This window comes from Erithacus rubecula (genome assembly GCF_903797595.1).
Source record: "Erithacus rubecula genome assembly, chromosome: 24".
Classification (NCBI taxonomy): domain Eukaryota; kingdom Metazoa; phylum Chordata; class Aves; order Passeriformes; family Muscicapidae; genus Erithacus; species Erithacus rubecula.
Window position 1 is genome coordinate 6360774 of NC_136676.1, and position 13783 is coordinate 6374556.

Here is a 13783-nt window from a genome sequence, read left to right on the forward strand (position 1 = left end):
GGCCAGAATGTGCAATAATGCATCCAGCCCTGCAGCTGCAGCAGGAAACCAAAACCCCAGAGAGCCCAGGCTGCCTCTGTACCATCCCAAAGTAAACATGGACGGCAACTTGCCTTTTTTATTATTTTTCTGTCTCTTTTTTTTTTGTCTTTTTATCCTTTTTTTTTGTCTGTCTTTGGTATTGTTTTCAAAGTTGCTAGAGATGCATAGAACACCTGAATGAGGAGGTGAGCCCAGTCTGCAGGGGAGGAGAGCTCCGGGAAGGGGGCTGGGCTGGCTGGCCAGGAGTTTTTGGGTTTTCTTTATTTTTTTTTTTGCTCGAAGTACCGGTGGGGGGAGCAGGGCCCGTTCCCCTGTCCCTGCTGCTGTCCCTTCTCCTGATTCAGTGCAGGTTCTCCAGCTCCACTGGGACAGTGTCAGGAATAGAAACGCTGCTCCATCCTCAGCATCTTCACAGCATCGTCCCACCACAACATCTTTGGATCAATTTCCTTCCTTCCCTTTAATATTATTTTTTTTGACAGTTCAGAAATCTTCTCCGTGGTTCTTTCACTTTTATTTTCCCCAAACGAACCAAACAAAAAAAATTAAAAAAAAATAAAAATAATAAAAAAAAATTAAAAAAAAAAAATAGAAGCTCTGTGTGCGGAGTTAGGACGGGGCTTTGGGGGTGTCGCCGCCGTTCTCCTGTTTCGGGGAGCCCCTGCTGGGCGGGACGGGCCCGAAGGGCGAGGCCGCGCTGCCGGTGGAGGGCGGGCGGAGCTCGGCCGGGGCCGCGTCGCGCTCCGGGAGCCGCGGCAGCGGCAGCGGCAGCCCGGCCACGCACAGCGCCCGGCCCAGCCGCCGGGCCACCTGCGAGAGGAGAGAGAGGGGAGAACAGAGCCGGGACCACCGAACCACCGAACCACCGAACACACCGAACCACCGAACACACCGGAACCACGGGCTGCTGCTGCTTCAGGGGAAAAACCGGATTGATGGGGGGAGAACAGAGCCGGGACCACCGAACCACCGAACACACTGAACCACCGAACACACCGAACACACCGAACACACCGGGCTGCTGCTGCTTCAGGGGAAAATCAGAGTGTGGGGGGAGAACAGAGCCGGGACCACCGAACCACCGAACACACCGAACCACCGAACCACCGAAGACACCGGAACCCACGGGCTGCTGCTGCTGCTTCAGGGGAAAAACCGGATTGGTGGGGGGAGAACAGAGCCGGGACCACCGAACCCACTGGAACCCACGGGCTGCTGATTCTTCAGGGGAAAATCAGAGTGTGGGGGGAGGAACTGACCCTGAACCACCAGAAACACAAGAGCTGCTGCTTCATCCGGGGGAAAAACCGGATTGATGGAGGGAGAAACAGCCCTGAACCCCCGAAACCACCAGAAACACAAGAGCTGCTGCTTCTCTTGGGGAAAATCAGATTGATGGAGGGAGGAACAGCCCTGAGCCGGGGACATCCCTGAACCCATGAGCTGGTTCTTCTCCGGGAGAAAAATCAGATTGTGGAGGGAGGAGCAGCCCTGAGCCCCCTGAACACCCAGAACCCAAGGGCTGCTGCTTCTCCGGGGCAAAAATCAGATTGATGGAGGGAGGAGCAGCCCCGAACCAGGGAAACCCCATCCCGGGGTACTGGAATGTCCCAGTGCCACCCCTGCCCCTGTCCCTGGACGGGCTTTAAGGTGCCCCTTCCACCCCAAACTATTCTAGCCCTGAAACACTCATCTTAGAAAATTAGGATTATAGTTACCTGGCTGAAAATAATTAAAAGTTAGAAGGGAGTAGTTATCTGAAACTTAAATAATTGATTGTCTGTCATTTCATGTCTGCTCAGCTGTGCTCACAGTGGGAAAAGACAAAACTAGTGAGCAACACAGACAATGCAACCAGAACCATTCTGTGGAAAACTGGATTATCCCCAGAAATCATTTATATTGTCAGTGATAGAAAAGGTCAAGAGTTTAGGGTGAGGAAGACTCACCTTACTTTCTCTTTTTAAGACCCCTCCTCACAAAAACGACCCCCAGACTTAATTTGAAGTTAATCAATGCTTAATAACTATTCGAGTTAATTACCATAGAGAGCAGCAATGGGAGGGGCTGTTATTATGAATATGTGTTTGTTTGAATCCTTTGCCAATAAATTCACTCCGTGCTCACCTGTGATTTTGCAGGGTGAGGATTGCCTCACTCTGAATAAACACACACTTTGTAACTTTAAATTGTTAGAGAGTCTTTTGTCTGTCACATCGAGTATCAGTATTAGACAAATACTCTCATTTTGCTAAATCACCCCATTCCCAAAACACCAGAGCAGGGAAAGTTTCCTCCTCTCATTTCCTCGAGGGTTTAGTCCTGCAGCCCTGCTCTGTTTGTGGGCACTGCTGGATGCCCTGTCCCACCCAGGGGAGCTGGGACACCCCAGGTGTGCTGGGACACCTCCAGGTGAGCTGGGACACCCCCAGGGGAGCTGGGACACCCCCCCAGGTGAGCTGGGACACCCCCCCAGGTGAGCTGGGACACCCCAGGTGTGCCGGGACACCCCCCCAGGGGAGCTGGGACACCCCAAGGGAGCTGGGACACCCCCAGGTGTGCTGGGACACCTCCAGGTGAGCTGGGACACCCCCAGGGGAGCTGGGACACCCCCCCAGGTGTGCTGGGACACCCCCCCAGGTGTGCTGGGACACCCCCCCAGGGGAGCTGGGACACCCCAGGTGAGCTGGGACACCCCCAGGTGTGCTGGGACACCCCCAGGTGTGCTGGGACACCCCCAGGGGAGCTGGGACACCCCAGGTGAGCTGGGACACCCCCAGGTGTGCTGGGACACCCCCAGGGGAGCTAGGACACCCCCCCAGGTGTGCTGGGACACCCTCAGGTGTGCTGGGACACCCCCAGGGGAGCTAGGACACCCCCAGGTGAGCTGGGACACCTCCAGGGGAGCTGGGACACCCCCAGGGGAGCTGGGACACCCCAGGTGAGCTGGGACACCCCAGGTGAGCTGGGACACCCCCAGGTGAGGGGCTCTGCCCCATTCCTGCCCCTTTTATCCATGGACACTTCAACAGGCCAAGGCAGGGAGGGCAAATGCAGCTGCAGGAGGGATTCTGAGCCCCTCCTGCCTCCCAGCACCTCCACAGCTGCTTCCCATTTGAGCTTAACCAGAACCAGGGGCTGTGCTGCACCCAGACAAGTGGCACATTATTCAGGGAGCAGAACTGGGGCTCTGCTCCCCCCATCCAACCCCCAGCCCTGCTTGTTACACAACTTTATTGATTCAATTGAAGGAATTTTTCAAGTTCCAGCTCATATCTCACACTCCCCCTGCCCCATCTCTGAGCTGCTCAGGGTTCTCTTGTTTTTTAAGGAACATAAGAATTTTATTTCCTCCTGAATTGACCCACGGGGAACAATTGCCCACAGACCCTTTTTATGAGCCCCCTCATAAACAGGGAGGGCTGTCAGTGGTTTCTCCCTGAACCAGCTGTGACAGGTTTCAGGTGAGCCTATGGAACATTTTCAAGAGTTCTTGAAACAGAACTGCAATTAAATTATTGCTTAATAAATGATACTGGACAAACCCCATTTCTGGGCAGCTTTAAATGGTGCCACTGGTTGTGAGAGGAGATTGTCCTACCTGTGACCTGATCTTCAGGGCAGGTCCCAGCTTGAGCCCCATGTTGTTCAGTAAGTGCTCTTCTGTCAGGAGGGGCAGGGTCTCCCCATCAATGGCCTGCTCTCGGAATACCTGAGGGGACAGGGACACCCAGGGCTCAGTGACAGCCCCTCTGAGCCCCCTGAGCCCCCCTGAGCCAGAGGCAGAGCCTCAGAGCTCTGGCACTTTCACACAGTAAAAAAACCCCATGAAAAACCCCCAGGCAGGGCCTAGAACCCTCAACCCCTAAAGCTGCCCAGGGTGAGCAGGGCCAGGCTGGAACTGCCTGGGATCACTGGGGAGGAGCAGCTCTGCCCCACTGGGATGGGGTGAGGGAGGGTGGGAGGGGGTTGTGCTGAAGGCTCCTGCCCCTTTCAGAGGGTTCCAGGCAATTGCAGAGGTGATTCCCCAGCACAGGAATGCAGACACTGCAGAGACACTGGGATGGCAGGAGCTGGGATTGGGGTTTAGAGCCTTTTTCCTGAGCTCTATCAGCTCACACATCACAGTGCTGGACCATCCTCATCCTCACCAATCCCAGCTCCTGAATTCCCCTCTTTGCACAGAGACATCCCATAAACATCCACCATCCATCTCATTTTATCCAGACTCCTCTCCTCCCTCTCACCACAACCAGAACCTGACCCTGCCCTCCCAAGCACATCCCAAATCCCTGTCACTGCCCTTGGGGAAGGCTCCCACCTCCATCACAAATTCCTGTCCCCCTCACACATCCGTTTGCTCCAGATCCAGGCAGCTTTTCCACTTGGTTTTAACCAACCCTGTTCTACCTGAGCTGAGGCTGAACTCCCTCCCCATTTCCCATCCCACACCTTGCAGCAAGCTCAGCAATCCATCAAGGAAAAGGCCAGGAAAAGCTGATTCACCTGAGTGTACTCAGTGCAGCCAGACAAGCTGGACACGAAGCTGCAAACATCCTCCACTGTCCATTTGCTGATGTCCTCCAGCGCTGGGCTCTCCTCCCCGTCCAGGAACAGCCCTCCCATGGTGCCTGGGGTGTTTGGAGTCAGGGGGTGGCAAGGACAGGAGGAGAAAGGAACATTAATCATTAAAATCCCACACGGACAACAACCAGCCTGCAATCTGAATATTTTTTTTTTTTTTTTTTCTCCAGCCGCACATTCATCTTTAATGACCTGTCAATTACAGCGCTGGGCAGGGTCAATTCACAGGCTTCTTCCTCCTGGAGGTCCCGGGCTGGGGGAAGGGGGAGGAAAAATCCCAGCTAATGCATTTCATGTGTTTAATGCTGTTCAGCTGCGGGGGAAGCAGGGGAGGGAGAGTAGGAGAGCAGCAGGAGCTGCTGCACACACCCCACAAAGAGGAAACTCTGCTGCCCCAGCCCTGCTGCTGGAACGTGCTCAGAATGGCAATGGAGCCATGGGGAGCTCCCAGAACTGCACCCTGCACCCTTTCCTCTCTCCTTTCCTTTCCTCTGCAGCCACCACAGGCAGCAGCCAAAACCCTGCAGGAAAACTGCACAAAAACTGAACTTGGGAAAAGCATCCCTGGGGTGTCTCCCTGCTCCAGGGCACAGACAAAGCCCCAGGGGCTCCTTTCCACCCTGCCCTGGCTGTGATGGGTGATGCTGTCAGACCCCAAAATGCAGCCCTGGCACACGGGGGGCACCAAAATCTGTGCCAGTCCTGACAAACAGGGGGCTGGGGACACAGAAATCTACATCAGCCTTGTCACACAGAGGGAACAAGGGGCTGGGGACACAGAAATCCTGCCAGCCCTGGCACACGAGGGGCTGGGGACACAGAAATCTGCATCAGCCTTGTCACACAGGGAGAAAAAGGGGCTGGGGGCACCAAAATCTGTGCCAGCCCTGACAAACAGGGGGCTGGGGACACAGAAATCTGCATCAGCCTTGTCACACAGGGAGAACAAGGGGCTGGGGGCACAGAAATCCTGCCAGCCCTGGCACACGAGGGGCTGGGGGCAGCAGAGCCTGACAGGAACTCTCAGAAATCCCCACAGGAGCAGGAGAGGCAGGGAATGGAAATAGAGACAGGAACAGCTCAGGTAACTCAGAGCTGCTGTGGGGGAAAAATGAGGACACAGAACAAACCAAATTCCACCCAGCTCTTCTCTAGGGTGGGGAAAAGGCAATATTAACCAGTATTAACCCCTGGAAGTCCCTGCTGTGGGGTGTTTGGAGCAGGAGAGCACAGGGACGTTCATAGAGAGGAGAACATCCTGGATTCTCAGGCAGGGCAACAGTTTATGGGAGGTTTGAGCTGCTCAGGGCATGGAAAACAAAAAAATATTTCTCCCAGGAGCCTGTCATGACAAAATTATCTGTCCTGTGGGCTTGGGGCTTTTCCCTGGTGGATTTGATGGACATAACCCTTGCTCCTGCCCACAGCAGCTGGGACAGCACTTCCACAAGGGGAAAATGGATAAACCAGGGTGGAGAGCAGAGGCTGGGAGCAGCCAATTCCCTGGGGAATAGCCCAGGGCTGAGGGAGCAGGCAGGGAAGGAGCAGAGCCACACAGCAGGGCCTGCAGCACATCCAGGAGCAGCTCAGGATGTGCACAGATGTCACTGTGCCAAGGAGATGCTCTAAAGCAGCAGAGGCTCTGCAATCATCCCCACACATTTCCCTCCCCATTTCCTGCTCCCCTCGCTGTCCCTGCAGGAGTTTGGGCAGGGGACAGCTCTGTCCCAGCCCCACAGCTCCCAGTGCTGGGATGTCTTGGCTGGAGCTCTCCAAAACCCACAGGGGCTCTCAGGAGGGGCAGAGGAGCTCCAGTGGTCCCTCCAACCTGATCCTCCCTGGGGCTGCTCCTCTCTCCTCTCATCCCTTGAAATCCCAACCCCACTGAAGTCAAGGAAAATTTCCAGTAACTTCAGGAGCATCTGGATTTCTTACACTGTTGTGCTGGGTTTGCATGGCAAGGTTTGGGCTGCAGAGGTGGCTTTGTGAGAAGCTGCCAAAAGCTTCCCCATGTGTGACAGAGGCAATTCCAGCCAGCTCCAGGACAAACCTCCCATGGCTAAGGCAGAGCCCATCAGTGATGTGGCAGAACCTCTGGGATGGTGGAGTTAGGAGGAAAAAGTTATTGTGACTCTCCCTGCCAGTGCTTTGCTCCAGCCCAGACCTTTCCCAGCTCCATCCAGGGCACCTGCAGCGTCCAGGTGTGTCCCCTCTGCTCCCACCCCAGCACTCAGCAAGGATTTCAAGGATTTCTGGAGCTGCTCAGGGTCCCTTTCCCCCGGAGCATCCCCAGCTCTGAGCTCTCTGGAGCTCCTGCTCTCCCTCCTGGGAGCAAACCCGGCGCCCGCGTCCCCTCCCCTGTCTGGCAGGCGGGACAATGAGAACAAATCGGTGCCAGGCGCTGCAGGGGCCGCACCTTCCATCCCAATAATGACCTGTCAGCGGCCGCGGCAGCCACAAAGGGCAGCAGCCATTCCCTGCCAGCCCCGGCCCTGATAAATGAGGGTCCAGGGGCTGCAAATGGATTAGGCAGCGTTCCAGCAGCTGGGGCCCGGCTGGAGGAATCCATCGTCCCAGGACAGGTGTCCCCAGCCCAGCACAGCCACCTCCCGTTTATAATCCCCCCCTTCTCCTGATAACCAGCTGCTCCAGGAGCAGAAACAGAGGCTGGAGGAGCTGGAGCTCCTGGCACCCAGGGGACAGCTCAGGAGACACAGTGCCACCCCCCTGGCAGCCACACACCTCTGGGTTCCACCGGTTCTGCTCTCATCCCATCCCATCCCATCCCCATCCCAGCGAGGGCTGGGTCAGGAGCAGCACAAGGCTGCCGCTAATTGCTCTCCAGACTACAATCAATAGAAGGATTTTAGCCTCCTGCACACTCCATCCTTCACCTTTTCCGAAGGACGGGGCTGCGGGAGGGCGGTGGGAGGAGGAGGAGGAGGCTGAAACCTTGAGGAGATGAGGTCATCGAGCCACAGCCCCCGAAGGCAGCTCAGGGAATCGACCCGGCCCGGCTGCCTGATCCAGAGCTGGGCAGGGAGCGAGCAGCTCCTGAAACGGAGCAGCTCCAGCCCCCAAAGCAGCTCCTGAAACGGAGCAGCTCCCGAAACGGAGCAGCTCCAGTCCCCAAAGTAGCTCCTGAAACGGAGCAGCTCCAGCCCCCAAAGCAGCTCCAGTCCCTAAAGCAGCTCCAGCCCCCAAAGCAGCCCCAGCCCCCAAAGCAGCTCCCGACACGGAGCAGCTCCAGCCCCCAAAGCAGCTCCAAACCCAGAGCAGAGCACAGGAACAGCCCAAAACTCAGCATCCTTCTCAGCTGGATGCTTCTCTCCCCGCTCCAGGTCCTCACCTGCCTTGGCTGGTTTATTTTATAATCCAGGGTAGGGTCCAACCTGCCATCCCTGCCGAGGGGCTGCAGGAATTGTCTGGCAGTGGGGAGAGGTGGGTGCAGCTCTGCCTGCCTGCCCTGGGGTGCTCTGTGCTCCCCCAGAGCCTCAGGAGGGTTTTCACACCCCCCAGGATGCCTGCAGCCCTTGGACGGATATAATCTCAATATTCCAGCTGCTGCACTCCCACCTCAGCCCCTGCTGCTGCATCCTGCAGCCCTGCCCGTCCTCCCAGGGCTTCCAGGGGGGAGGATTTGCCCCAAACCCACGGGAAGAGCAGCCCCAGCAGTGTGTGTGACACCAATCCTCAGGAAAGCAGCTCCAGCCCTGGCACAGGCTGCTCAAACCAGGGAAACCCAGCCCGGGGCGTCGGGATGTGCTGGTGATATAAATCCAAAGTGATAATAACAAATGGGCCATTACAGGGACTCACACACTGCTGGGGGAGGCAGGGAGGGGGGAGGCAGCCCCAGCCCCTGCAGAGCCCCTCACCAGCCCAGCCCAGCTCTCTGCAATGGCCAGGAGGAGAAGCTCCTGCGAGGAAGGCTGGCAGCCTGAGGCAGCAGCAATATTTATCATCCTGGCCACCTGCCTGTCACTGAGAAATGGCTTCCTCCTGCTGCTGGGAGGCAGCTCTAATGAGGGATGGGAGCCGGGCTCACAGGCAGGGAGCAGCACGGCACAGCCCCCTCCTCCTCCTGTGCACAGCCCTGCTAATTGCTCTGCCGGGTAATTAGCTGATTGGGGCGGATTTGGGTTCTTGGCTGGGCTGGGTTTGAGGTCTCATTTGTGCCCCTGCTCCTGCAGTGCCCTCCCTGCCTGTACCACCCAGGCTGTGACACTGAGAAATGTCCCCAGGCCAGGCTGAGCCCAGTGTCCTGCCCTGGCACAGGGGCAGGTGGGAACCAGGCTGGAAAAACCCTCCAAGGTCACCGAGCCCAACCTTTGAGCAATGCCCACCCAGAGTGCCACATCCATCCTCCCTGGACACCTGCGGGGATGGTGGCACTGCCTGCCAGCGCCTGAGCAGCCTTTCCATGGGGAAATCCTTCCTCTGGGAACAAGAGGAGCTGACACAGCAACCACAAGCACAGTTTGGAACGAGCACCAAGCACATCTGTGGACACTGCTGAATGCCCAAGCACATTTCAGGCACTCATTTTCTCATGTTTTGAGTCTTTTTCTCAGTTTGTGAAACTTTCTCAGCTCCAGCCAGGATTTTCCCAAGCTTTATAACAAAACATCAACACCTGCTGGATCTGTGGGAAAGCCTGGGACAGGAGCCGTCTCTTTCTCTGACCAATGAATCCTGTCACGAATTTAAAGCCATGGCTTCCATCACCAAACTGCTTTTACACCAAGCAGCAGAGTGCAGTTTCTGAGCGCTTCCACCACTCCATAACCCTTTACAACACACATCCAGCAGCTCACCTGCATGGAAGTAGGGGCTGACGGTGTAGGGGAATCCGAAGGGCAGGGGCTGTGGGGCCGGGGGCAGGTATTTGCCCTCGGCCTTGCCGAGCCCGGGCCCCAGCAGCTGGCTGGGGGACTCGGCGCTGGAGGAGCCGCCGGGCCCGGGCCCCGCGGGCTCGCCCGGTTCCTTGCCGCCCTCGCCGGTCTTGCCCGTGCCGTCCTTGTGCTCGGGCTGCGCCTCGCCCTTGGCGCCCTCCGCCTTGTCCTCGCCGTCGCTCTCCGAGTCCTTCATGTCCTCGTCGTTGCCGTCCTGCGCGCCGTCCCTGCGCGGCTCCTGCGGCTCGGCGCGGGGCTGCGCGCATTTCCGCGCCGCCGCGGCCGCCGCCGCCCGCCGGGGCTGCTCCTTGGGCGGGGTGGCGGCGGCGGCGGGGGCGAGGGAGAGCAGCGGGGCGCTGCTGTGGCGCAGCACCAGCATGGCGCTGCGGCGGGACAGCTCGTCGCGCAGCGCGGGGCCCTCGGGCGCTTCGTGCGCGCTGCGCAGCGCGGGGTGCTCGGGCGGCAGCGCGGGGTGCAGGCTCAGCGGCTCCGCGCCCAGCAGCCGCTGCCGGTGCAGCGTCTCCAGCTCCTTCTGCCGCAGCAGCTCGGCCGACATCTCCAGCCTGCAGCGGGGAGAATTGGGGGGGGGGGGGGTTGCAGGGCTGTTCTCCAGTGTCACTCACTGTGCCACGCGCGACCAGGTGGGGTGGGTTGATGTGGCCAGAAATGTGGGTTCTGTCACCAGCTGTTAAACCAGGTGTGGCAGTGATCTTTATCTCCTGGCACACATTATCTGCTCATGGGCCAGCTTTAAACCAGCTGGGCAATCATCTTTATCTTCCCCATGACCCACCCTTCATCCAGGAGGTATCACCTGTTAATGGGCCATTGTTACAAACTGGGTGTGGCAGCGTTCTTATCATTGTGAGAGATATCTCCTGTTAATGGGCCACTGTTACAAACTGTGTGTGTTAGTGATTCTTATCACTGTGGGAGATATCTCCTGTTAATGGGTCATTGTTTAAAACTGGGTGTGGAGGTGATCTTTATCTCCTGGCACACATCATCTGCTCATGGGCCAGCTTTAAATCAGCTGGGCAATCATCTTTATCTTCCCCATGACCCACCCTTCATCCAGGAGGTATCACCTGTTAATGGGCCATTGTTACAAACTGGGTGTGGCAGGTTCTTATCCCTGTGGGAGATATCTCCTGTTAATGGGCCATTGTTATAAACTGGGTGTGGCAGTGATCTTTATCTCCTGGCACACATTCTCTGCTAATGGGCCATCTTTAAACCAGCTGGGCAATCATCTTTATCTTCCCACAGCCCATCCTCCCTCCAGGAGATATCTCCTGTTCATGGCCAGTGAGTCCCAGTGCATGGCTGATAAAATTCCATCATCCCACTGGGAGATGCTCCAGCCAGGGCAGGAGCCAAGCCTTTCCTACCCTGATAAAAAAACTGAAATTTTGGACATCAAGGCACTTTCTTTCCACTGGATTCCAGAGGAAAGCCAGACCCCTCCACATCATCCCTGGAGCTTCAGAGGAAACTGCCCCTTCTCCAGGAGCACTGCTCCAGCTGAACCACATCTGCCCCTGCAGGAGGATGCAGCACCATGGAATGGGACTGTGCCACCACCCTGACTGACTGACTGTGCCAGCTTGGATTCTGACTCTGGCAGGGTTTGGGATTGTTCTGTGTAATACTGCATTTCTATTTTAATTTTCCTAGCAAAGAACTGTTATTCCTAATTCCCATATCTTTGCCTGAGAGCCCCTTAATTTCAAAATTATAATAATTTGGAGTGAGGGGGTTTACACTGCCCTTTTCAAAGAGAAGCTTCTGCCTTTATTGGCAAACCAGGACACCAGCTCAGCCCAGAGCAGCACAACCCAGCCCCTTTCACTCTTACCTGGCCAGGTTCTGCTTCCGTAGCATCTCCTGCTGCCGTGCAAACATCTCTGCCTGTGCTGGCTGCAAGAACCCGTAACCTGGGGCAGGACAACACTGGGGTTACTCATCTCAGCACTGACCCTGCCTCAGGGCAGCTCCCCAGAGGAAAAAAGGGCACCTGAGCACTGTCTGTTAGAGCCACCCCTCAGTGCCACACGGCCAGTGGGGATGGGAAGGGCAGCCAAGGAGGAATTGCAGCAGCAGGAATTTCCTATTGCTGCAGAATCAGGGTGAAATAAGCACAGCAGTTGGGAGACACAGAAAATGAGTGTGGGCTGCGGGTACATTGTCACAGGCTGCACCTCTGCCCTGCCCAGAGTGTCACCTGGGCACTCACCTGGTGTCTGGCACAGTGCTGAAGGCACCCCGAGGAAAGGGGGTCTCAGGTGGGGTCCCAGGGCGATGTGGGGAGCGTTCTGGGGCGACAGCAGAGGAGGTGGGTGGGAGATCTCCCTGCAGCAATCAGAAAATAAAGCCTTGTTGAAAAGCTGGAGTCTCCAAAGGGCTCTGGCTCAGGAAGAACATCTTGGCTGCAGATGAGCTGCATCCTGCCCCAGAGGCTGCTGCTCTTCACCCTTATGCACAGCTTAAAAAATGGAGAGAAAAATGAAAAGCAGCAGGACTCCCCAGGTCCCACACAATTCCCACCTTTGTTTCTGTGGCCTTTCAGCCAGGTTGTCCAAAGGGACTTCCCCTGCCCAGGTTAAAGGGGAAGGCTGGAGATGCTCCATCTGTCCCTCCCTTATCACATCTGGGTTTTTGCCTCACACCTGAGAAGGAATTCATTGTTTGGGAGGCTGCAGAGGGGGTTTGGGAGGATAGGAAGGCATCACTGGCTTGCCTTGCAAAGAAACCCTAACCTAGCTGGGCTAAGGGATGATCTTTAATTCTGGAGAGGAAAACTGGAAGTGAGGCAGTGGAAAATACAGACAAGAGAGGGATGTGAGCAGAAGGGCAGTGGGATCAGTGGGAAGCAATCCTGCTGGAGAAGGTGGGGGGGAAGCCAGGCAGAATGGGCAGAGCAGATGCCAGGGGCTCAGGAAACTGAGAGAGGCAGGATTGGGTGGTGGGAAGGGCACAATGCCTGGAAAAGAGGCAGGGTGCAGGCAGAAGGAGGGAAAGCAGGAAAAAAAAAAAAAAAGGAAGGAAGGGAATAAGAGCCAAGGTCTCTTCCATTAGTCAAATCTGCCCTGGGAGCCTGCAAGCAAATCTGCTTTCCGGCTGCACGTCTCTTAATTCCTTTTGATGGCCACTTACAACATTATTACCTTCATCAGGGCAGCCAGAGGCAGAGCCAAGTGCAGGGCCGTTTATTTTCATTTTACAGTATCTCCCTGGAAAAATCTGCTCCAAGAGAGGCTGGAGGGCCAGGCAGGCAGAAGGTGCCTGTGACTTTGCAACAAACACAGCACGGGCAGAGGAACTGCAGGGAAGGGAAGGGATAACCATGGGAGCATCTTGGCCATCCATGGACCTGCTCATGGAAAGGAACAGCTCATGGAAATGGATCAGCTCATGGAGCTCATGGAAATGGATCAGCTCCTGGTTGCGGATCTGCTCATGGATCTGCTCATGGGCACAGATCAGCTCATGGAAATGGATCAGCTCATGGAAATGGATCAGCTCATGGAAATGATCAGTTCCTGGTTGCAGATCTGCTCATGGATCTGCTCATGGGCACGGATCAGCTCATGGAAAGGAACAGCTCATGGAAATGGATCTGCTCATGGATCTGCTCATGGACACAGAACAGCTCATGGAAATGGATCAGCTCATGGAAATGGATCAGCTCATGGAAATGATCAGCTCCTGGTTGCAGATCTGCTCATGGATCTGCTCATGGGCACGGATCAGCTCATGGAAATGGATCAGCTCATGGAAATGGATCAGCTCATGGAAATGATCAGCTCATGGAAATGATCAGCTCCTGGTTGCGGATCTGCTCATGGATCTGCTCATGGGCACGGATAAGCTAACAGAAATGGATCAGCTCCTGGAAAGCCAAACCAGAATTCCTGGGCATGAAGTGTCCAAGCACAAACCTCCCCAGCGCAGCTTCACCCCCATCCTGTGCACCCACCCCACAACACCCACCCGGCTGCGTTTCCCCTCCACAATCCCTCCTTGCCCCGGCTCCGTGCCCACCGCCCACCTCCCCTCCCCTCCCCTCCGCCGGCGTTCTGCGCTCCCCCCGCCGCCCCCCGGTGCCCTGGCTCCGCTCCGAGCTAATTGCGGTGTCTGCAGGCGCCGGGGATCGATGGGGGCTCTTGCAATGTTAATGCCGCCCGCGCCGCGCTGGCAGCTCCAATTAATCTCAGGTAACGCCGCGCGCGACCTTGGGGCTCGGAGCCGGGGCAGCAGCC

General features: G+C 56.5%; 1 protein-coding gene across 1 annotated transcript in view; it reads right to left on the reverse strand.

Moving 5' to 3' along the window:
• Positions 1-423: 423 nt before the first annotated feature.
• SAMD11 (sterile alpha motif domain containing 11) overlaps positions 424-13783 on the reverse strand; it is an 83131-nt gene continuing 69771 nt past the window's right edge. The window contains exons 10-15 of the mRNA XM_079326306.1: positions 11758-11873; positions 11380-11458; positions 9444-10084; positions 4549-4673; positions 3644-3754; positions 424-852 (exon numbers count right to left, since the gene is read on the reverse strand). Of these exons, the coding sequence (XP_079182432.1) occupies positions 652-852; positions 3644-3754; positions 4549-4673; positions 9444-10084; positions 11380-11458; positions 11758-11873 (1273 nt within the window). The 3' untranslated portion in view covers positions 424-651. The remainder of the gene's footprint in view (positions 853-3643; positions 3755-4548; positions 4674-9443; positions 10085-11379; positions 11459-11757; positions 11874-13783) is intronic.